We start from the raw sequence: 22133 nt of genomic DNA, 5'->3' as shown, positions 1-22133 counted from the left end.
CCCCCCCCCCCCCACCCCCCCCCCCCCCCACCCCCCCCCCCCCCCACCCCCCCCCCCCCCCACCCCCCCCCCCCCCCACCCCCCCCCCCCCCCACCCCCCCCCCCCCCCACCCCCCCCCCCCCCCACCCCCCCCCCCCCCCACCCCCCCCCCCCCCCACCCCCCCCCCCCCCCACCCCCCCCCCCCCCCACCCCCCCCCCCCCCCACCCCCCCCCCCCCCCACCCCCCCCCCCCCCCACCCCCCCCCCCCCCCACCCCCCCCCCCCCCCACCCCCCCCCCCCCCCACCCCCCCCCCCCCCCACCCCCCCCCCCCCCCACCCCCCCCCCCCCCCACCCCCCCCCCCCCCCACCCCCCCCCCCCCCCACCCCCCCCCCCCCCCACCCCCCCCCCCCCCCACCCCCCCCCCCCCCCACCCCCCCCCCCCCCCACCCCCCCCCCCCCCCACCCCCCCCCCCCCCCACCCCCCCCCCCCCCCACCCCCCCCCCCCCCCACCCCCCCCCCCCCCCACCCCCCCCCCCCCCCACCCCCCCCCCCCCCCACCCCCCCCCCCCCCCACCCCCCCCCCCCCCCACCCCCCCCCCCCCCCACCCCCCCCCCCCCCCACCCCCCCCCCCCCCCACCCCCCCCCCCCCCCACCCCCCCCCCCCCCCACCCCCCCCCCCCCCCACCCCCCCCCCCCCCCACCCCCCCCCCCCCCCACCCCCCCCCCCCCCCACCCCCCCCCCCCCCCACCCCCCCCCCCCCCCACCCCCCCCCCCCCCCACCCCCCCCCCCCCCCACCCCCCCCCCCCCCCACCCCCCCCCCCCCCCACCCCCCCCCCCCCCCACCCCCCCCCCCCCCCACCCCCCCCCCCCCCCACCCCCCCCCCCCCCCACCCCCCCCCCCCCCCACCCCCCCCCCCCCCCACCCCCCCCCCCCCCCACCCCCCCCCCCCCCCACCCCCCCCCCCCCCCACCCCCCCCCCCCCCCACCCCCCCCCCCCCCCACCCCCCCCCCCCCCCACCCCCCCCCCCCCCCACCCCCCCCCCCCCCCACCCCCCCCCCCCCCCACCCCCCCCCCCCCCCACCCCCCCCCCCCCCCACCCCCCCCCCCCCCCACCCCCCCCCCCCCCCACCCCCCCCCCCCCCCACCCCCCCCCCCCCCCACCCCCCCCCCCCCCCACCCCCCCCCCCCCCCACCCCCCCCCCCCCCCACCCCCCCCCCCCCCCACCCCCCCCCCCCCCCACCCCCCCCCCCCCCCACCCCCCCCCCCCCCCACCCCCCCCCCCCCCCACCCCCCCCCCCCCCCACCCCCCCCCCCCCCCACCCCCCCCCCCCCCCACCCCCCCCCCCCCCCACCCCCCCCCCCCCCCACCCCCCCCCCCCCCCACCCCCCCCCCCCCCCACCCCCCCCCCCCCCCACCCCCCCCCCCCCCCACCCCCCCCCCCCCCCACCCCCCCCCCCCCCCACCCCCCCCCCCCCCCACCCCCCCCCCCCCCCACCCCCCCCCCCCCCCACCCCCCCCCCCCCCCACCCCCCCCCCCCCCCACCCCCCCCCCCCCCCACCCCCCCCCCCCCCCACCCCCCCCCCCCCCCACCCCCCCCCCCCCCCACCCCCCCCCCCCCCCACCCCCCCCCCCCCCCACCCCCCCCCCCCCCCACCCCCCCCCCCCCCCACCCCCCCCCCCCCCCACCCCCCCCCCCCCCCACCCCCCCCCCCCCCCACCCCCCCCCCCCCCCACCCCCCCCCCCCCCCACCCCCCCCCCCCCCCACCCCCCCCCCCCCCCACCCCCCCCCCCCCCCACCCCCCCCCCCCCCCACCCCCCCCCCCCCCCACCCCCCCCCCCCCCCACCCCCCCCCCCCCCCACCCCCCCCCCCCCCCACCCCCCCCCCCCCCCACCCCCCCCCCCCCCCACCCCCCCCCCCCCCCACCCCCCCCCCCCCCCACCCCCCCCCCCCCCCACCCCCCCCCCCCCCCACCCCCCCCCCCCCCCACCCCCCCCCCCCCCCACCCCCCCCCCCCCCCACCCCCCCCCCCCCCCACCCCCCCCCCCCCCCACCCCCCCCCCCCCCCACCCCCCCCCCCCCCCACCCCCCCCCCCCCCCACCCCCCCCCCCCCCCACCCCCCCCCCCCCCCACCCCCCCCCCCCCCCACCCCCCCCCCCCCCCACCCCCCCCCCCCCCCACCCCCCCCCCCCCCCACCCCCCCCCCCCCCCACCCCCCCCCCCCCCCACCCCCCCCCCCCCCCACCCCCCCCCCCCCCCACCCCCCCCCCCCCCCACCCCCCCCCCCCCCCACCCCCCCCCCCCCCCACCCCCCCCCCCCCCCACCCCCCCCCCCCCCCACCCCCCCCCCCCCCCACCCCCCCCCCCCCCCACCCCCCCCCCCCCCCACCCCCCCCCCCCCCCACCCCCCCCCCCCCCCACCCCCCCCCCCCCCCACCCCCCCCCCCCCCCACCCCCCCCCCCCCCCACCCCCCCCAATATTAAAGTGAGAAGATCAGCAATTTCATGCTTGAGCTCTTTAAGAACTCTTGGATGAATGCAATCTGGGCCAGGGGATTTGGTAACATTTAGTTTATCAATGGCTGCCAGAACTTCTTCCTTGTCTACCACTATCCTTGCTAGTTCCTCGGATTCAACTCCTATGAAGCTTGGTTCAGGTGCAGGAATGTTCCTCACCTCCTCTTGGGTGAAGACAGATGCAAAGAATTCATTCAGCTTCTCTGCAATCTCCCTGCCATCTTTTAGCACACCCTTTGTTCCTTTGTCATCTAACGGGCCTACTGCTTCCCTTGCTGGCTTCCTGCTTTTGATGTGCTTGAAGAACTGTTTGTTGCTGGTCTTGATGTTCGCAGCCATGCGTTCCTCATAATCCTTTTTTGCCTCCCTTACAGCTAACTTGCTTCTCTTTTGCCACCATTTGTGTTCCCTCTCATATTCTTCATCAGCCAAACTGGACTTCCATTTTCTAAAAGACATTTTCTTTTTTCTGATAATTTCCTCAACCTCTCTTGTTAACCATGGTGGCTTTCTTTTGGACTGGGTGCTGCCTTTTCTAACCTGTGGAATACATTCCAGCTGAGCTTTTATTACTGTGTTTTTAAATAACCTCCAAGCATCCTGGACAGTTTTGACTCTCTTGATTTTCCCTTACAGCTTCCTGCGCACTATCCCCCTCAAGTTGGCTTGGCAACTGTGGTCCCTGTGCTGTATGAACATCTCTGTTTTTATTTCCTAAAGAGTGGAATATGCCAAGTTCTGCTGAGGGGGATGCAACTTAGTGATAACGCACATCCCTTGCCTCTTCATCCCCGCCCCAGCCCCCAGTATAGCAGAACTTTCCCAGCACCAAGGCCCACCCTCCACTCTTGCCTGTTGCAGTCCCCCAAATGCTGGAGATGAGAGAGAGGGGTCCCTCAGGGCCAACATGAAAGGTGAATCATCAAGCTTAACCCACACCAATTGGTCATGCTGGCAGGGGCTGATGGGAATTGTAGTCCATGAACATCTGGAGCACCATAGGTTGGCCACCTCGTTTTAATGGCTTAACTGGGTTATATGTAGGATTGACAACTCTGGACTGGGAAATTCCTGGAGATTTTGGGATGGAGTCAAGAGGGCGTGGTTTGGGAGGGGAGGTGCCTGAGCAGGATAGAAGGCTATAAATTCCACCTTCCCAGGTAGCCACTTTCTCTTGGGGAACTGATGTATTGGGTGCAAACAGGCTTCACAATATATCAAGTATTACTAGGAAGAAAAAGCAACCCAACACTGTCCATCTGGGAATGTAAAACCAGCAGTTGATTTTCCTAAGTACTAATGAAAGCAAAAGAGGTCTTCATATGGCACAAAACAGAAGTAAAATGTAGTCACCCTTATTTTAACAAAGAGTGAGATCAGCAAAGTCAGATGAACACTGGTTAAAAGAGACAAGTTTCATAGTATTATCTAGTGGCTGGAGGCCCCATAACCCTCTAAACTGAAGGAATAACTAATAAATGATTATGGGAAAGGTACTACTGCTTTGGTGTCCCACCTTCTGTGACTGAGTGGGGGGCAACCTGGCAGAGGGTCTTCCGTTGTGGTACCAACGTGCTGAAACTCTCTCCTCAAAGAGGTTTGTCCTTTCCTGTCTGCTGCCATCTTCCATCAGTGGGTGAAGACTTTTTGTTTGTCTGTTAGTTTCATTTGGCATTTCTCTCAGTGATCTGTCCTTCCTGACCAAACTTTTAATTGATGATTGTATGATTTTGTACATATTTTAGCTGTTTTGAATCGTTTTAATGGTGTGTATGTGCCAGGACCAAGCCTGTCAGTGCCCAGATGTCTTGCTGTGTAAGAATTGCAAATGTTTTCCTGTAACTGCTTTTCTGTTTCCCTCTTCCCTTCCTGGCAACTCCCTGGCGCCAGTTCTCCTTCAAGAAGGTGTGAACGGTTCCCAGGTTCTTTGACGCTCTGTAGTGCAAATGTTGTAGAATTTGTAAGGCACATTTGGTGTGGGACAAATGGGGGGGGGTTGGAGAGCTTAGATTCAGCTTTCTATTGTTACTCTATGCGTTGTTAGAAATAAACTGCTTTAGGACTTTCCTACGGTCTCTGTTATTTCCATGTTTGAGAGCCTGCCACCTGCTACAGCAGAATATACATTTTGTAAAATAAAAGGAATAAAAGAAAGAATATGAACAATGTGAGCATATCCCACTTCTGATGAATGGATGACATGTGGGTATAACTGTGGCACTGATGTGCTTCATCAAGGGACCCAGGATATGGGGTCAAATATTTGGGGTCTTTAGTTTCAAGTAGGCCAAACCACAGTCTCCCAGGGGAATGATGATGAGAGGGAACAGGTATATTTCTCTGTATTTAATTGCATGCTCCTGCAGAAAATGTTGTCTTTGTGCTAATCCCCAAGGATAACTGTCCCAATAATGCCCCAGACTCCCACGCTTCTTAAGAGATTTTATCAAGCCACTGTGAAAGTATATAACATGGAGAGAATGCTAACTCATCAGGCTGTTTGCATGACTATAGCTTAAGTGACTTATGTTTTATGGGAATCAGACAATGGCTTTCTTTAAAGGTTTAGGGCTACTTTTAACCATTGCCCTGGCCTCAGGCTCTCAATGGCCCTATCGCAGTGGTGGCGAATCTATGGCACGTGTGCCAGAGGTGGCACTCAGAGCCCTCTCTGTGGGCATATGCACACAGTGTTCATCATGTGGAGGGCCTCAAAAAATCACACACAAACACATCTAGGCTGGCCTGGGCCGCTGGGCACAATGTGCGTGCACCGCAGAGAGCAGGGAGGACTTGGCTGGCAGGCCTGGGAGGGGAGGGGGCCCGGCATCTGGACATGGCCCACCCACCCACTCTATTGCTGCCCAGGGGGGCAGAGGCAGAAGAGGCGGAGATGCTAGAGAGGCGCAGAGCAGCGCACGGGACTGGCTGGGGGCTAGAGCAGGCTGGCCCCTGCTCAAGTGGGTGGGGCGGAGGTAGAGGGGTGGGGTGGAGGCGCTGGAGCAGTGAAGGGCAGAGCTGTGGGTGCACACAGGACCGGCTGGAGGCTGGAGCAGGCTGGCTGCTGCTGCTTGAGGGGTTGAACAAACACAACGTGTGCCTTTCCAAACACCGGGGAAATGCTCAGACCCAAGTTTTTTGTCCATCACCTGGGCAGATCAAGCCTAGGGAGGAGGAACCGAGATGCAGTTAGAATTTTTTTAAAAGCACACCAAGGTCTTTGCTAGAATGGCTTTTATTTTTCCGTTCCTGTTGCATTTTTGTGGGAAGTGAAGTGCTGTGATGGCATGTAAAGGAAAAAACGCAGATCAGATGGCTGCTCCACCAATTTAGCTTTCCTGAAGTTACCCCACCCATTGCACAGCATTCGTGCTTAGGATTGCTTTCCTTGACTGCCTTTTTACTTCTGTTTTGTGGTGAGGGGTTTATTGGGTTTCGGAAAGTGAAAGTTTTACTTCCCTTTCCCCCCACACCCCTCCCCCTTCCCCTGCCAGGCCCCCAGTGTGATAACAGTGTAATTATTTTAGGGAGATTATTAGCATTAAACCTAAGACTTAGTTTTGGGGAAGAAGTATGGGTAACCCTGTTAAGTGCTGTTAAACCCCACTGATTTTTATGGGAAGAACTAAAGTGTGATTCTTTACCTGGGAGTAGGCTCAGTTGCTGGAAATGGGGCTTGCTTCTGAGTAAACCCTCCTAGGGTCGTGATTCACCCATTTGAAGCATTGCACAGTTGCTTCAAAGCAAACCCATTGATTACCACCAAGCTTACTCCCGAGTAATGCGCACCTTGGAGCCAACCGTTTTTTCGAAACTAAAACCTCAGTATTCAGGTTAAATTGCCGTGTTGGCACTTTGCGATAAATAAGTGGGTTTTGGGTTTCAGTTTGGGCACTCATTCTCGAAAAGGTTCGCCATCACTGGTCTAATGCACTTAATCATGGAAGCTCCATGGAGCTACTGTTCAGTTCATAGATGATCATTACTGTTCCTTAGATGAAGGGGATCTAATATTTAGAACAGTATCATTATAAGAACATAAGAACATAAGAACTAGCCAGCTGGATCAGACCAGAGTCCATCTAGTCCAGCACTCTGCTACTCGCAGTGGCCCACCAGGTGCCTTGGGGAGCTCACATGCAGGAGGTGAAAGCAATGGCCTTCTGCTGCTGCTGCTGCTCCTGAGCACCTGGTCTGCTAAGGCCTTTGCAATCTCAGATCAAAGAGGATCAAGATTGGTAGCCATAAATTGACTTCTCCTCCATAAATCTGCCCAAGCCCCTTTTAAAGCTATCCAGGTTAGTGGCCATCACCACCTCCTGTGGCAGCATATTCCAAACACCAATCACACGTTGCGTGAAGAAGTGTTTCCTTTTATTAGTCCTAATTCTTCCCCCCAGCATTTTCAATGGATGCCCCCTGGTTCTAGTATTGTGAGAAAGAGAGAAAAATTTCTCTCTGTCAACATTTTCTACCCCATGCATAATTTTATGGACTTCAATCATATCCCCCCTCAGACGTCTCCTCTCCAAACTAAAGAGTCCCAAATGCTGCAGCCTCTCCTCATAAGGAAGGTGCTCCAGTCCCTCAATCATCCTGGTTGCCCTTCTCTGCACTTTTTCTATCTCCTCAATATCCTTTTTGAGATGTGGCGACCAGAACTGGACACAGGACTCCAAGTGCGGTCGCACCACGGCTTTATATAAGGGCATGACAATCTTTTATTATCAATTCCTTTCCTAATGATCCCCAGCATAGAGTTTGCCTTTTTCACAGCTGGGATGTTTCTGGGACGATACTACATGTTGTGTATGTTGATATTTTCATTATTTGGGGAGAGAATGAACATAAGCATTTTACATTTGGATTTTAATTTTTTTTAAAAGCCATTTAAGCTACAGGTCATGCCCTACATCTTGGAGGAGTGGATCCCACAGGTCAGTTATGCACCATTGACAAAGTGTCTCCTTTCGTCCAGCCTCTGCTTGGGGGGGGGGGGGCCTAAGGTGAGCGTGAGTCCTTGATTTTATTAGGAAGGGGGAATCCCCGGGGGCCACACTGTTCCTTTCCCCACAAAATCTGGTGGATCTATATAGTGCTGAATTAATCTTTATTGTTAAAAGGTGCTTAATTAATTGTTGCTGTTGTTTGTATTCTCCCATAATGGTGCAGTTCAGTTAGGGAAGGAAAAATTCCCTCCTGGAGAGGATGGATGGAAACTTGATGGTGTTTTTAAAAAAGAAGGAAAAAAACCCTTGAACCTTTGAACTCTGGGGACACTCTAGAAGGCTAAGCTGCGTTAGAAGAACCCCTCTGTGTTTCATTCAGGAGAATACATCGTCGCAGGGTGACGTCATGCTATATTTGAAATCTCACCCTGAGCCTTTTTGCAGGCAGGCTCCACAGAGGGGCTGCACAATAGATGTCTTCTCTGTTGGGTGCTCAGCCAGAAAGCCCTCAGCCCCCCCCCCACCTCTTCGTAAAAACCTCCCCAGAAAGCGATTGCTTCACTACACACCAGCAGCATATAAATGAGTCAAGCTCGTTCGTCTCTTATTTGGGGTAATAAAAGTCACCCTTTCTAAACATTCATGAATTGCCGTGTTAAAGAGCAATTGCGATTGAATTTCAATCCCTCGCCATGCCGGCCTGAACACTTTGCTAAACACTGGGCAGTTTCCCTCCTACATATGGATTCCCGTGCATATTTTTCAAGCAGTTTTCAAAAATGTGTTTTGGGGAGTCTAGGGGCCCTTTGGAAGCTTCTTGGGTGAGATTGCCAGCCTGAGAATGGCTGTGAAGACAAAACAAAGATGAAAGAACCATCAATGTCTCAGGGCAAATAGGCCTCCAGTCTTTTCTCACTTACTTGTCCATCTTTCCAAACTGGGTTTGAAGTTTGACATTGGTGGATTCACACAGGCCAAATATAATGTCTCTTGGATGTTATATAAATTGTTGAAGGCTTCCATGGCCGGAATCACTGGGGTGTTGTGTGGCTTCCGGGCTGTATGGCTGTGTTCTCCTGGATGGTGTAGGCCATCTTGTTTGGGTAATTCTCCACCATCAATCAAGGAGGCAAGAAATATACTTTGGTCACTTCCTGTAGGCAGGTCGTAGCCATCTTGCCCCAGTATCTTTCCTGCCTCATCAGGGAGTGCAGCAAATTCAACAGGCTCTTTGCTTATTGATAGGCTTTGTGTCGTTTGGATCCCAAAAACTCCTTTCTGTGTCTGTGAGAGTTTGTAGCCTTTGATCCTTGTAATTCTGTGCCTGTGGTCCCTGCCCTCCTTGGCCCTTGCCCTCTTACCGCCAGAAAGGCTATGGCGTCGGTGCCATTTTCTCCTCACAAGGAGGGATTCTTCCGCTCGGCAGTGGAGAACACAGAGGGCAGTGACCAGGTCTGCCAGTCGAGTCTCCCCCATGCAGCTGTGTGGCTGAGAGGGAAGTGCGCGTCGGCCGGTCCCAGGGCAGCTGTGGGGCTAGTCAGATACTCGGCTAGTCAGATACTGGGGCAAGACAGCTACAACCCGCCTACAAGGAGTGACCAAAGTATATTTCCTGCCTCCTTGATGGATGGTAGAGAACAAACCAAGCAAGATGGCCTACAACCACCCAGGAGAAGACCCATTCATGGTGAGTATCCAATGGGTCGTTCTAGTAGCATTTTCTCCTGACGTTATACCTGCATCTGTGGCTGGCACCTTCATGGATTCCCATGGATTCCATGATGCCAGCCAATGATGCAGGCAAAATGTCAGGAGAAAATGCTACTTGAACCCAGCCATACAGCCTGGAAGCCACACAACACCACAGTTATATAAATTGTTTGGGGGGGAGGAGACTTTGCACAGGTCCCATCCCCAAAACGAGTTTGGGCCATTTTATTCTTCTCAACCTGGGATTTTTGAAAATGGCTAAACCAGCAATCTTTTTGTAAAATCCCAGGTTAAAGGTGCTCCTGCGCAAACACCGCAGGCTGGAGATATTTTCTTCCCGCCCCCTCGCCCCCTTCATGGCCGCCCTCTGCCATTTCAGGATCTGGCCAGTGGCCACTTTGCGCAGGTTGTCCAACACATTGTGGCTGTTTCTCTGTGTGTCCTTCCTCTACGCCACAGAGAGGGTGAGGTGATAAGGGACTGATGAACTTGTCTGTGTTCAAAAGACTCAGGGGTCCTGTACAGGATGAGGTCAGGTTCAGAATGAAGAGGCATTGGGAGACATATGTGCAAATAACCACAATATTTGCCTTGATACTGCTGGTCTCCCTTGCAGTATTGTTACTTTAAATTGGATTGAGCAGAATTAACAATAGTTTAACCATGAAATATTACACCCAACATCTACAGCGCAACAGATAGCTAGCATATACAAAACAGAAACTACCCATGGGTGTCACAGTCAGTGAGTCTTTGTGGCCGTTGTCTCCACAGCTTGTGTCCTGCCACTTGGGTCAATTGAGTATGAAGCCTTCTTCTGATCTAACCCAAGAAACCTTCCAGTAGTGGATGTAGTTTTTCCACCACTGGAGGAGGGTTCCAGGTATCAGTGGAAGGAGTCAGACTTGGCAGAATAATTCAGTACAAGCCACTCTGGCAAGTTAATATACTGAGTCATCAGTGGTTAAATGTCCCTGGCCAATGCTGTGGCCCTGCAGAAGTCTGGCATCACTGAGCAGGGGAGCGAGGAGTCTGGATGGGAAGTTACTTTCTTTTCTGCCTGGCTGAAACAAATAGGGGTGTCCAAACCAGATGGCTGCTTATCTCTCCCTTTGGCCTTGGAGTTCTGTCTCTCTATTTCACAGCTTTGCTTTGTATTTGGGCAGCGTGGGAAGGTGGGAGAGGGCAGGAGCACTGGGAAAAGACAATTTAGAATTGGCTGATCATCTGCTGGCCACTGATGCTTTCCAATAAAGTCTTTTGAACCAACGGTTTCAGAGTCTTGTTTGGCCTCCGATCCAGGGCTTGACAGCTATGTGACCTTGAGTCCTCGCCTCCCCAAAGTTGGCCCTCTCTAGGGGCCACCCCCAAATGTCTCAACCCAGAGATATCAACTCTAGAGCCCATGAGGCAATTTAGAGTGCACAAAACATAGGAGGGATAAGAGTTAAAACAGCTCCTCCCTTGTGTTTGGAATGACAGCCTCCCAGGTCTACTTTTCTTTACTCCAAAGAAATCAGCAACATGTGACCTGCCAAATTGGCCTCCAGACAATGATGTATGTTCTTTTTTTTCTTTTTTGCAGCCCCCTGGTTAAAATTGCTTGACAGCGTAATTCACTGTTTAAACCAACTAAAGTTTTACAAAAATACACATGTATCCCATGTTTTAAAAATCCATCCTAGTGCTTTCTTACAAACCAGCGAAAACAGTTCTTGGAAAGGGCCCCCTGATCCCTGCCCCTATGAGGTCCAACGGATGGAAAGCTCTTTGTCAATGAATGTATCTTCCTTCTGTCCCCCAGGGCAACAACAATACAGGGTCACAAAAACAGGGAGTTGGGCCACCACCCTTTCTTCCCTCACGGCATTAGCTCAATTTCCAAGCTCTGAGAAGAAAAGAGAGGACAAGGGGAAAGCTGGTCCTTGTGCCGGGAGCCATCCTGGCCTTCCTTTCTTTCCCAAAGTCTGCATTCAAAGAGCTGGTGAATGGTGGTGAACTTCAAGCAGATCGGAGCGCAGCGCTGGCAGGCGCGAGGCTGGCCTTTGAGGGTGACTCTGCTGTTCATGAAAAGGTTGCATTTTTGCGTGGGCAGCTATAGACTGCCACACAGACTGCAAGAGGAAGGGGCGGGGAGGGGGGATCAGCCTCAAGCAGGAGACCATTAGTCTCTCAGCCTTTGGGAAAAGGTGAGGCCGTCATGACATGAGACTTGCGAAGGCAGCAGTGAGCACAGATCGGAGACGTTTAGAAAGGGCCCCGGAAACAAAGGAGCCCTTTGTACTTGTAGTTCCATGACAAATTGTGCCAAGTGAAATCTTTGATTGATGGAGGAGGGTGGGGAGCGGAATAAGAAATGGCATTTTCTAGCAAGGAAATGCCTCGAGGGTTGCTCCAAAGCGGAATGTATCTACGAGGAGCTGGAGAAAGACAACGGTTTCTCCAAGAGTGGAAAATATCGTGATGGTGGCATTGCATTTGTTCTTGGCCCCAAACCTGGGGTGCTAAGGCTGTCCAGTCTCATTTCGCCCCTGAGACTCAGGGCGGGGGCTCATTCTCAGAGCGGTAGCGAGGGGAAACTGCGCCCAGGGCACGTGTGCCTCCTGTGCCCCTGCGCTGGCGTGCGCCTGGTGCATGACACCCCCTGTCCCCTTGGTGCTACACCACTGCTCATTCTCAAAGCCTCAGGTTGAAAACTCAAGAGTATCAGACACCTATTGGTCACATGAACAGCCTTTTTAGACATAGCATGCTGTGGTGGGTAGAGCATTGGACTACGATCTGGAAGAGCCGGGCTGAAATCCCCAGTCTGCTGGAAGTGTTCTGGGTTGGGGTGCTAGCTCTTGGTTGGGAAATACCTGGAAATATTTTTTCGGGGGGTGGGGGGGTAGAGCCTGAGGAGGCACTTTCAATCCACTTTCAATCCACTTTGCAGCTTGATTTTACTGTGCGGCATAGCAAAATCCACTTGCAAACAATTGTGACAGTGAACATAAGAACATAAGAACAAGCCAGCTGGATCAGACCAGAGTCCATCTAGTCCAGTTCTCTGCTACTCGTAGTGGCCCACCAGGTGCCTTTGGGAGCTCACATGCAGGATGTGAGAGCAATGGCCTTCTGCGGCTGTTGCTCCCGAGCACCTGGACTGTTACATTGAAAGTGAATTGAAAGTGAATTATTCTGCATGTGCGGAAGGGGCCATGGACTTCAAGGGGGTAAAATGCCACATTCACCTTCCCAAGTGACCATTTTCTCCGGGGGAACTGATCTCTGTCACCTGAAGAACAGGTGCAATAGCAGGTGATCTCCGGCCACCACCTGGAGATTCAGCACAACTTAAGAGAAATATTGATATTTGAAGTCAAACAATTGGCCTCTCTGCCCCTTTTCTGCCCCTTTTGGGGTATGAACTAGCTCTTCTAGGGTATGAACTAGGAGCAGCAGTGGCGTAGGAGGTTAAGAGCTTGTGTATCTAATCTGGAGGAACCGGGTTTGATTCCCAGCTCTGCCGCCTGAGCTGTGGAGGCTTATCTGGGGAATTCAGATTAGCCTGTGCACTCCCACACACGCCAGCTGGGTGACCTTGGGCTAGTCACAGCTTCTCGGAGCTCTCTCAGCCCCACCCACCTCACAGGGGGTTTGTTGTGAGGGGGAAAGGGCAAGGAGATTGTCAGCCCCTTTGAGTCTCCTGCAGGAGAGAAAGGGGGGATATAAATCCAAACTCTTCTTCTTCTTCTTTAATCACTAGCGCAGAGACTGGGAGTCATTAGCAGATCTTTGGTCCTGGTCCCAGGCAGTTTGCTCTCCGGCTTCCTTCCATATAAACGGTACAGTACCCTATCAATGTTCTAATTATTTAAGGACCCCGTCTGTCCTGCATTATTGTAGGCCTCTGCATTTGCCCTTCAAAGCATGTCATGCCGTTGATGCGACAGCCCCCCCCTGCCCCAAAGGCCCTCGCCTTTCAGTCTCCTGCTGCATGCCAAATGCTGTGCGCAAATGCTGTGGGCATCAGGTTCACCTTCAACTGGGTGCCCACAGCATTTTCCTCTCCCACACAAACTTTACCAAAATTGGATGGTTCCTTTCAGGAGACTCTCACCAGCAGCCCTGCAGGAAATGTCCCCACCCAGAGCAAGACCCCCACCAGAGTGCCTCCCATTGAAACCTCTACCTCAGAGCCAGCTGGGCATAACAGAAAGCCCCATTGAAGTCTCTGGTGGGAAAAGTAATTTTTCCCACCATAGAACTTGCTGAAGAGCCTGGCAGATTCTGGGGAATGTCTGAGTGTGTAAGCACTGGCTGCACATTTTTGAAGTTAGAGCCACCAGACTTTCCTAATAATTGCATCGAAGCTTGGTGAGCTTTGCTTCTGGGGGTGGCTGGGGGCACGAGTTGAGAGAGTTCTGAGAGAACTCCGTCAGCAGGCTTCACATGCAGGATCGGGAAAACAAAATAAGCCTTTTGGGGGTCCATAAAATTGAACCCCCAGAAGGAAAGTTGACCAAGCCTGGATGCTATTACCCGGAGGAGCTCCTGGAGCAATCTTGAAAGTCTGCTGCCTCTGTCTTCAAAAATGTGCAGCCTGCTTACACACTCAGAAATTCCCCATTGGCTACAATGGAGCCAAGGCACTGCAGAACAGAGAACCTTGGGCTAATTTCTTGGGGTGCCTGTCAGGGACGCATTTTTAAAGCTAGTGACACCAAAATTTCAGGGTATCACCCAGAGACTGTTCTGATGATGCCACCTGAGTTTGGTGAGGTTTGGTTCAGGACCCTCAAAGGGGTAGCCCCCCTCTCCTATTACCTGGAGGAGCAGCAGTGGCGTAGTGGCTAAGAGCAGGTGCATTCTGATCTGGAGGAACTGGGTTTGATTCTCCACTCTGTCACTTGAGTTGTGGAGGCTTATCTGGGGAATTCAGGTTAGCCAGTGCACTCCCACACACGCCAGCTGGGTGACCTTGGGCTAGTCACAGTTCTTCTGAGCTCTCTCAGCCCCACCCACCTCACAGGGTGTTTGTTGTGAGGGGGGAAGGGCAAGGAGATTTTAAGCCGCTTTGAGTCTCCTACAGGAGAGAAAGGGGGGATATAAATCCAAACTCCTCCTCCTCCTCCTCCTCCTCCTCCTCTTCTTCTTCTTCTTCTTCTTCTTCTTCTTCCTGTTAGCTCCCATTGAAAACAATGGGGGATGGGGCACCCCCTTTGAGGGTCGCATAGTTGAGCAAACAGATAATTTTATGCCTAAATAAATCTCAATCCAAATTTTACTGAATTTTTAGGGTATTTACCAAGCCTACTGGTAACACTAATTCCTGTTCAGGGTGACTTCACCAGTGCTCATGTAACCTCAGCTTGTGGGTTCTGTGGGGCAGTACTTGGAAGGAGTTGCAACAACAATTTTTAAACAACAAAATGGTTTACTTTTCTTTACAATTAACACTTTTAAAACATCAACATTTAACGTTACAATTCAAGGTCCTGTTCAGGTTGCATTTCAAGTCCTTCTATTTACTGTCTACTGATATTGCCAAGTCCAAATTCTTCTTTGCAAGTTGGCTGGCTCCTGAAGACTCCAAGGGCTTGATGAACAGGTTGCAACATGATGAAGGTCTCCAGGAGAACTCTCACCCATTACAACCACAAAAGAAAACCCTGAAACAATAAACTCCAACATTTACAACATAGCAAAACAACAACTACCTTCCCAGTAGTTCCCAACAATATTGCAATTACCTTAACAAGGTGTTAAGGGCTTATAGAAATCAAGGTCCGAGTCTGGTACCCTTGTCTTCTGCAAAAAGCTCTTTCAGCCTTTCTGCTGCTCTGAGTCTCCACCCCCTTACTGGGTCAACCCATTCTGGGCCAACCCATTCTGGGCATGGGGGTTACACTCACATCATGACATCATTAGACCTACCCTAAACATTTGTTTCTGTTTTGTCCTTGACAATGAGGTCACAACAACCTAGGAACTTGCCCATCTGAATGGCAAAATCATTTTACTCTCTGCTGCTGTGGCTACCTGAATACTCAGCTTCTTGACCAGGGAATTGGACTTTGGAACTGAACCTATCTGGATAAGTTGTTATCGCCTATGGTTGCCCACTCTGAGTTGGAAAAGACACATTGTGAGGTAGGTGGAGCTGTAGATTTGGGGGTGGAGCCTGGGGAGGGCAGAATTTGGTGAGAGACCTCAGTGGAGATCAGTTATAATTCCAGTAATTTCTCTGTGAAAATAAACATACATACATACATAAGCCTTTATTGGCATAGTCAGAAAGAGTTACGCGTCGGGGAACAATTGCATGAAGATACATGATGATAGATGATAAAAGGCCCCGCGGGGAAGGAGCTTACAACAAATACGTTCTACTGGGAACTCTCAACTATCTCCGCAATGAAATTGCCGATCTCTTCACAAAGACCGGGGTCCGAGGTGTTTAACAATAGAGATAACCTAGTCAGATCAGGCAGCCCAGATTGGAAGAAAAAATGTAGGTTGGTATATTTAGATCTGATGTTATCAAATCTGGTGCAGTGCAAGAGTTGGTGAGTCAGGGATTCAACCACATTAAGTTTGCAACTGCATAACCTTGTGGATTTATCTAAATTGCTGAACCTACCCTTTAATAGGGCAGACGGCATAACGTTAAGTGTGAAAATAAATAGTGACCAGTCCTGTTGGCCCCAGCAAGGGCGGTTTCCTCTTCTGGGGAATTTTCACCTAACTCATGAAACTTGCTGGTCCTGACATGTAGCTCCTTGTGATTTTAGCAGAGACGGCCTTTTCTCTTCCCAGTTGCTACAAGAAACGTTGGATGTGCTTGGACACCGCAGCATTAAAAAGTGGGAAAATGCATATATTTAAGTTACTGATTGCTTTATATCAAACTTGGCAGGCAAATAAAGCAAACCGAGTTTTAAACCATTGTTATTGTCCAGATTTTTAATATTTTTATTGCGCATCATCTCAGGCGCTTCTGTCTTTTTTAGTGGGGAGGTGAGTCATATAAACAACCAACCAACATCCTAACCAAATTTTCCCAGGAGTAAGCCCCACTGAACTCCATGAGATTGACTTTGCAGTAGACATTAAGATTGCATTGCAAGTAACTGAAAACTGAGAGTGAGGTAGGAATGAATTAAATAAATGCAACATTTCTGCCAAGAATGCAGAAAAGAAACTGGGGGAGGCATTTTTGGCATTGCTGAAAATGTTTATAAGTGAATACTTTCGGTTCAGCTGTACGTGACACCTAATTAAAAGAGAATGCAATCAAAATGGCTTCTCCTGGATTCCAAGACTTAGTGATGCAGAAGCATGTAGTACTCTTATGGAGCAGCAGTGGCGTAGGAGGTTAAGAGCTCGTGTATCTAATCTGGAGGAACCGGGTTTGATTCCCAGCTTGCCGCCTGAGCTGTGGAGGCTTATCTGGGGAATTCAGATTAGCCTATACACTCCCACACATGCCAGCTGGGTGATCTTGGGCTAGTCACAGCTTCTCAGAGCTCTCTCAGCCCCACCTACCTCACAGGGTGTTTGTTGTGAGGGGGGAAGGGCAAGGAGATTGTCAGCCCCTTTGAGTCTCCTGCAGGAGAGAAAGGGGGGATATAAATCCAAACTCTTCTTCTTCTTCTCTTATGGGAAGGTGATTATCTGGGATTATTTCCTTATCTATTTGTGTCCTCTGCTCCTCAGTCATGCATTACAGTGTAGTGTAGTGGTTAATAGCAATGGACTCTAATCTATTTATTTCTGTTTATTTACATTTATTCTCCACCCTTTACCACAGTCTCAGGGCAGGTAAATAAAAACAATCTGGTAGACCGGGTATGATTTCCCACTTCTCTGCGTGAGCTGCGAATTCTTATCTAGTGATTCGATTTGTTTCCCTGCTCTTCTCCAAGAAACCTGCTGGATAACTTTGGGCCAGTCACAGTTCTCTGAGAACTCTCTCAGTCCCACCTACCTCACAAGGAAGGGGCCTGTTGTGGGGAGAGGAGCGAAGAAGTTTGGAAGCTGCTTTGAGACTCTTTACCAAAGAGAAAGGCAGGGTAGAAATCTACACTCTTTCTCTTCTTAAAAGTAACTCCAGCTGTATCCTATTCCTCCCATCATACAACCGTCACACAAATTCTCTCATAACATAAACATTCCCTGGTTTTTCTAACAGGATGTCCCTCAACCTATGAGTGCTGACAGTCAGTGAAATCTGGCCTTGCTGCTAGAACAGATCCAATCACATTTCACCGGCGACAGAAGCAAAGAGATGAGAAGGCAAGGGATCAACCTGTCAAAAGAGCACACTGCGGATTTGGCATCTCCCCTCATTCCCCCCATTCACTTTCACTATTTCAGTTTTAAATGTCATTGAACACAAAACAGGTGCTAAGAATCGGCGCCCTTGGCCCCCCCCCGCCAAAAATCCTTGCATGTGTGAGAGAACTGCCTTCACCCCGCCCCCTCTAAACACGTGCAAGGATTTTTCACGGGGAGGGGGGGAGCGCCTGTTGATGGTGGGGCAGGCCAGAGCAGCCAGGCAGGGAAAATGGCCCTGGTTCTGTTTCTGAGGAGTTTTCACGGCCGCAGAAGCCACCGGAGAAACAAAGGAGCATTCCAAAAGAACCTCACATTTGGTGGTTTTTGGAAAGCTGTAGAGCAAAGCCAAAATTCTGGGGTGATGCTGGGGTCACAACGTGGCAAACATGCTGCAGCACCGGGAGCCATGAAGAACTCCCAGCTGTACAGGAGTATTCTCCATGCTAAGAACGGGGCATTTTGATCGGGAAAATCAGCCTGGGAGAGCCTGCAGTTGGCCAAGTTGCACATTATTTGGCTAATGATGGTCTCATCCATATATACATTTTATTTATTTATTTATTTTTATTTATTATTGTATTTATAAACCGCCCTCCCCTGGAGGGCTCAGGGCGGTGTACAGACAAATAGGTAGAGCACATTAAAATCAATAAAACCGAATTTAGATAGACATTAGATAACGGCTCTACGTCATTAAAACCAACCCCATTAAAAGCAGCGTTCTAACAACAAAATATCAGTGGCGTCCATCTACTAAATCCCCTCAGAGGAAAAGGAAGGGGGGGGGGAAGGGACGGCATGGTCCATAGATGACATAAGAGGAAGGGGAAAGGGGGGAGGGGCGGAGCCATGTGCTTCCTTCACCTGTATGAGAGAGGACCTATTGAAACATTTACTTTTTGCTGAGGTAAATGGCTTTTCTCTTGATGGAGAACCTTTTGCATAGGCTTAAGTCTCCTTGTGCTAGAGAGATGGATCTGGAGGACCAAATCAGTGGTGGGATTCAAATAATTTAACAGCCGGTTTCGGTGGTGGGATTCAAACAATTTAACAACTGGTTGTTTACAAGCACCTTTCTAACAACCAGTCCTGCTGAAGTGGTGCGAACCTGCTGAATCCCACCACGGGACCAAATCGAATGTTTGTTTGTTTTTATTTCAATGACTAAGAAGCTGAATATTTACTATGAGTAGTTTGATCTTGTTAATTACTAATTTTCACTGTTTATTTTTATTATTCCATTGCTTTTAATCCCATTATTGGGTCATTTATTTGCAGTTACAACATGCTGAAATAACAGCAAGTGTATTAATTGCAAACATTTTGCTAATATGGGAGTACCATTTCAGGGAAACAGGTTGCCGGGGGTAAAAGTGAAAAAAGGTTGCGAACCACTATGAACAATTTGTGCAGAAAAGGCCTAACTGTGGTTAATACATCCCTGCAAATGAGGGTTTTTCAGATCCTGCTCTGACAAATGGTGGCTTGTCGGTTCAGATGACTGTGCTTGATTACACTAGGCTTTCACATTAAGTCTGCACTGAGTTTATGAATGACAACTCTGTGCGATGTAACCCTAACCATGTTTACTCTGAAGTGCCACTCTATGAGTTCATTGGTTCATTTGTTGGGTTACCTTGCACAGCATTGCATTCATCTCTACAGATTCAGAAAGAACTAGTCTTGAACACATGAAACTGCTTCACGTAGAGCCAGACAGTTGGTCCATCCAGGTCAGCATTGCCTTCTGTGACTGGCAGTGGCTCACATAGGTCGAATCCCCACTACCGTCTTAGCCAGTTTTCAGAACACAAACTAACCAGGTTTGAGGGGCGACCTCCCCATTGCTTGCGTGGCAGATTCCGTTTCTGGCACTCGTTCTCCTCATTAATCCTCATTCTGGCAGGACCTGGTTGCAAGCGGCATAGACCCCATTAACACGGTTTAGAGCTGATCCGAGGGGAGGGATGAGGGTTGAGACCCTGACTCGTTTCCCGCCCTGGAGTGTGACGCAGAATTCGGTCAATCAATCAGCGCTGCGATGCGCTGCGATGCGCCTTTCCTTGGTTTCGTTTCCGCTTTTGCAATCGGCCAGCAGAAGGGGACACAACCGTTAAATAGTCAAACGTGTAACTTTGAATCGTTCATGGTTTTACATATTAGAGTAACGATTAACTGTTTGCACAGTTTAACAGTTAAACGGTAAACTTTTACATGCTTTTTTTGATCACATCCCTACAATGTATGTTTCCGCAGTGGGAAAAGGTCCCGCCCCATCAAGGCACGCCAGCCAATCAGGGGAGACCGGCAAAGCGAGCTTGCCTGGTAGTGGGGATTGCTAAGAGTTCTGCAACCGGGTGTGTCTGCTGTGTGCTCGCTGCGGTGGGGAGGGAGAAACTCTGATGAAGAGGACAAAGTTTCACAACGAACAGGTTTGGATCTGCGCGCAAATTTCAAGTGGGGATTCAACCATAGAAGACTTTCTCAACACCCACCCATCTGATTCTTTTAAGTGGAGGCAGTAGGGCTTGAACCTGTGACCTTCTGCCGGCCAAGCAGGTGTTTTGCCGCTGAGCCAGGACCCCTTCTCAGCCTCACACACACAACATCAACCCATACGTTTAAGACTTGATTTTCTGTATAAATGAAAGACCATTTTCTTCGCTGTGGGTGTCTTCTGTAAGAAGAGATATCTTTCATGCATTTCTCAAGTATGAAATTGTTTCACCCTCCATGGCCAGTAGTCATGGGGACCTTTTCAGGATACAGAAAAAGTGTATCACAGAAGAACAGCTTCTGTTGAGGATGAAATGACCTCATGCGCAGCAACAGACGTGATACAATAAGAATGCAAGAGCAACCAATGCTTTGAGTTGAAGGTGAAAAAGAATCCTGCATGTGGTCCAGCCAACTCAAAGCTTATTAAACAATCTTAGGTCAATTCTGCACTTGTGTTATCAACCTAAGTTCGAGCTGCGTTCGACCTAAGTGCTCCGCACAACCACTGGGATCGACATGGTTTTGTACCAGCTTCGCCCCGTGTAACGGTCAAATTTCTGACTCCAGTTGGGAACTACTACTTTTTCAGGGAACCACGGTCAAACTCAGCTCGATTCCAGTAAAGTGCGGAATCTCTGGTGCCAGGAGTCCCCCATTCAGCCAATCACAGTTGAGTGTTTCGGGCATGCGTACAGCTGGCCAATCAAAAAACGCCACCTTCGTCCCTCCATTCCTCTGGCAGTTTTTTAAATAACGTGTGTGGGGATAGACGGAACATGGCCGTAGAACAGTAGCCAATCGTGAACGGAGCGGCGAAGAGGCACAGGATGATTCTGCCCTCCGAGCTGGGATCAAGTTGGTTGCAGTGGGGAACAACAATGGCTTCGACCTAGGTCAGTACCCTTCTCTCCAGGGGAACTGGAATTACGAACCTATTATTTTACTTTATTGATGCTTGAATAAGCCCTTAAGCAAAGAGCTGCATTTGAGAATCAAAACCAGGGCACTTGACCAGCAGAGTAAAATTTTCTCCTTCTGTTTGTTCCCTAACCCCCCCCCCCACTCCCCTGCCTGATGGGGAAAGGTGTGTGTTCCCTCCATCTTTCCCCCACTCATGCAGACCTCGGGCCACTCTCCACTCACCTTTTCAATGTGCAACGCCGCAGTGGCCCTGCACAGAAAAGCCTCCGCGGCTTTTGACCTCCGTGGCTTTTGCTCCCCACTCATTTGCCAATCAGGAAATAACGCGGGGGTACAAGAGCAAAGCTCCGTGGCAATTGTTTGTTCTGATTGGCTGCCAGGCGTGTGCGTCATGGACACGCGGAAGTGCCGGCCAGCAGCAGGCGGGCCTCCATTTTGATTGGCTGACATGAGGTTGGTTTTCGAATGGAAGCACCACGCGTCTGCGTAAAAGCGAGCGATCATCACAAAAGAGGGGCTAGTCGTTTTTGAGGATGTCGGCACATGCTGGCGCGATCAGTATTAAATCTCGCCAGTCCACTTGCAGCTTTCTGCTAGTCGACGCGAGCACTGGCGTCGCATCAATTGAAAGTAAGTACGTTTAGTTGCTGGCTTGAAGCTAGCAATGGCGCCTACTCCTCATCCTCCATTTCTTCATTCTCTCGTTTGTGCCGAATCGTTTGTGAATTTTTTTTCTCAAATCAAGACGTGTGTACGAGTTCTCGTTCGTTTGTGCTTTCCTTGGGACGCCATGTCGTCTTTCCCAATGAGCCTGTTCCCGCTGGTGCAGGCAGCCATGGCGGGGCTCGAAGAGCAATGGGATCCTGAGATCATGTGCCTGATGACCATTTTCCTCGGAGTATTCCTGCAACAACGTCGGCTTATCCAGGCTGCCCTGAGTGAGTGTGAAGCACCCAGTGGAGCGGCTAAACCTTCAGCGGGAGGGGCCATGCGCGCACGCCAGCATTGGTTCACACTTGCGGGTGTTCCCAGGGTGCACCATCATTGGGTCTACCCACATACGAGCAGGGACTGGTGGAATAATTGCGTCTGGTCTCACTGGGATGATGAGGAGTGGCTTCAAAACTTCAGGATGACCAGGCGAACCTTCCACAGAATCGCCCACAGCGTTGCTCCCCTCATGCAGCGAGAGGACACGAATATGCGCCGGGCTCTGCCAGT

General features: G+C 52.5%; 1 protein-coding gene across 1 annotated transcript in view; it reads right to left on the bottom strand.

Moving 5' to 3' along the window:
- The window catches only part of LOC125443358 (little elongation complex subunit 1-like), an 83202-nt gene extending 61786 nt beyond the window's left edge, over positions 1-21416 (bottom strand). Inside the window, exon 1 of the mRNA XM_048515381.1 lies at positions 21135-21416. Within this exon, the coding sequence (XP_048371338.1) occupies positions 21135-21416 (282 nt within the window). The remainder of the gene's footprint in view (positions 1-21134) is intronic.
- Between the last annotated feature and the right edge of the window lie 717 nt (positions 21417-22133).

Source organism: Sphaerodactylus townsendi, linkage group LG14, assembly GCF_021028975.2.
Source record: "Sphaerodactylus townsendi isolate TG3544 linkage group LG14, MPM_Stown_v2.3, whole genome shotgun sequence".
Taxonomy (NCBI): Eukaryota; Metazoa; Chordata; class Lepidosauria; order Squamata; family Sphaerodactylidae; genus Sphaerodactylus; species Sphaerodactylus townsendi.
This window is presented reverse-complemented; position numbering and strand designations above follow the sequence as displayed.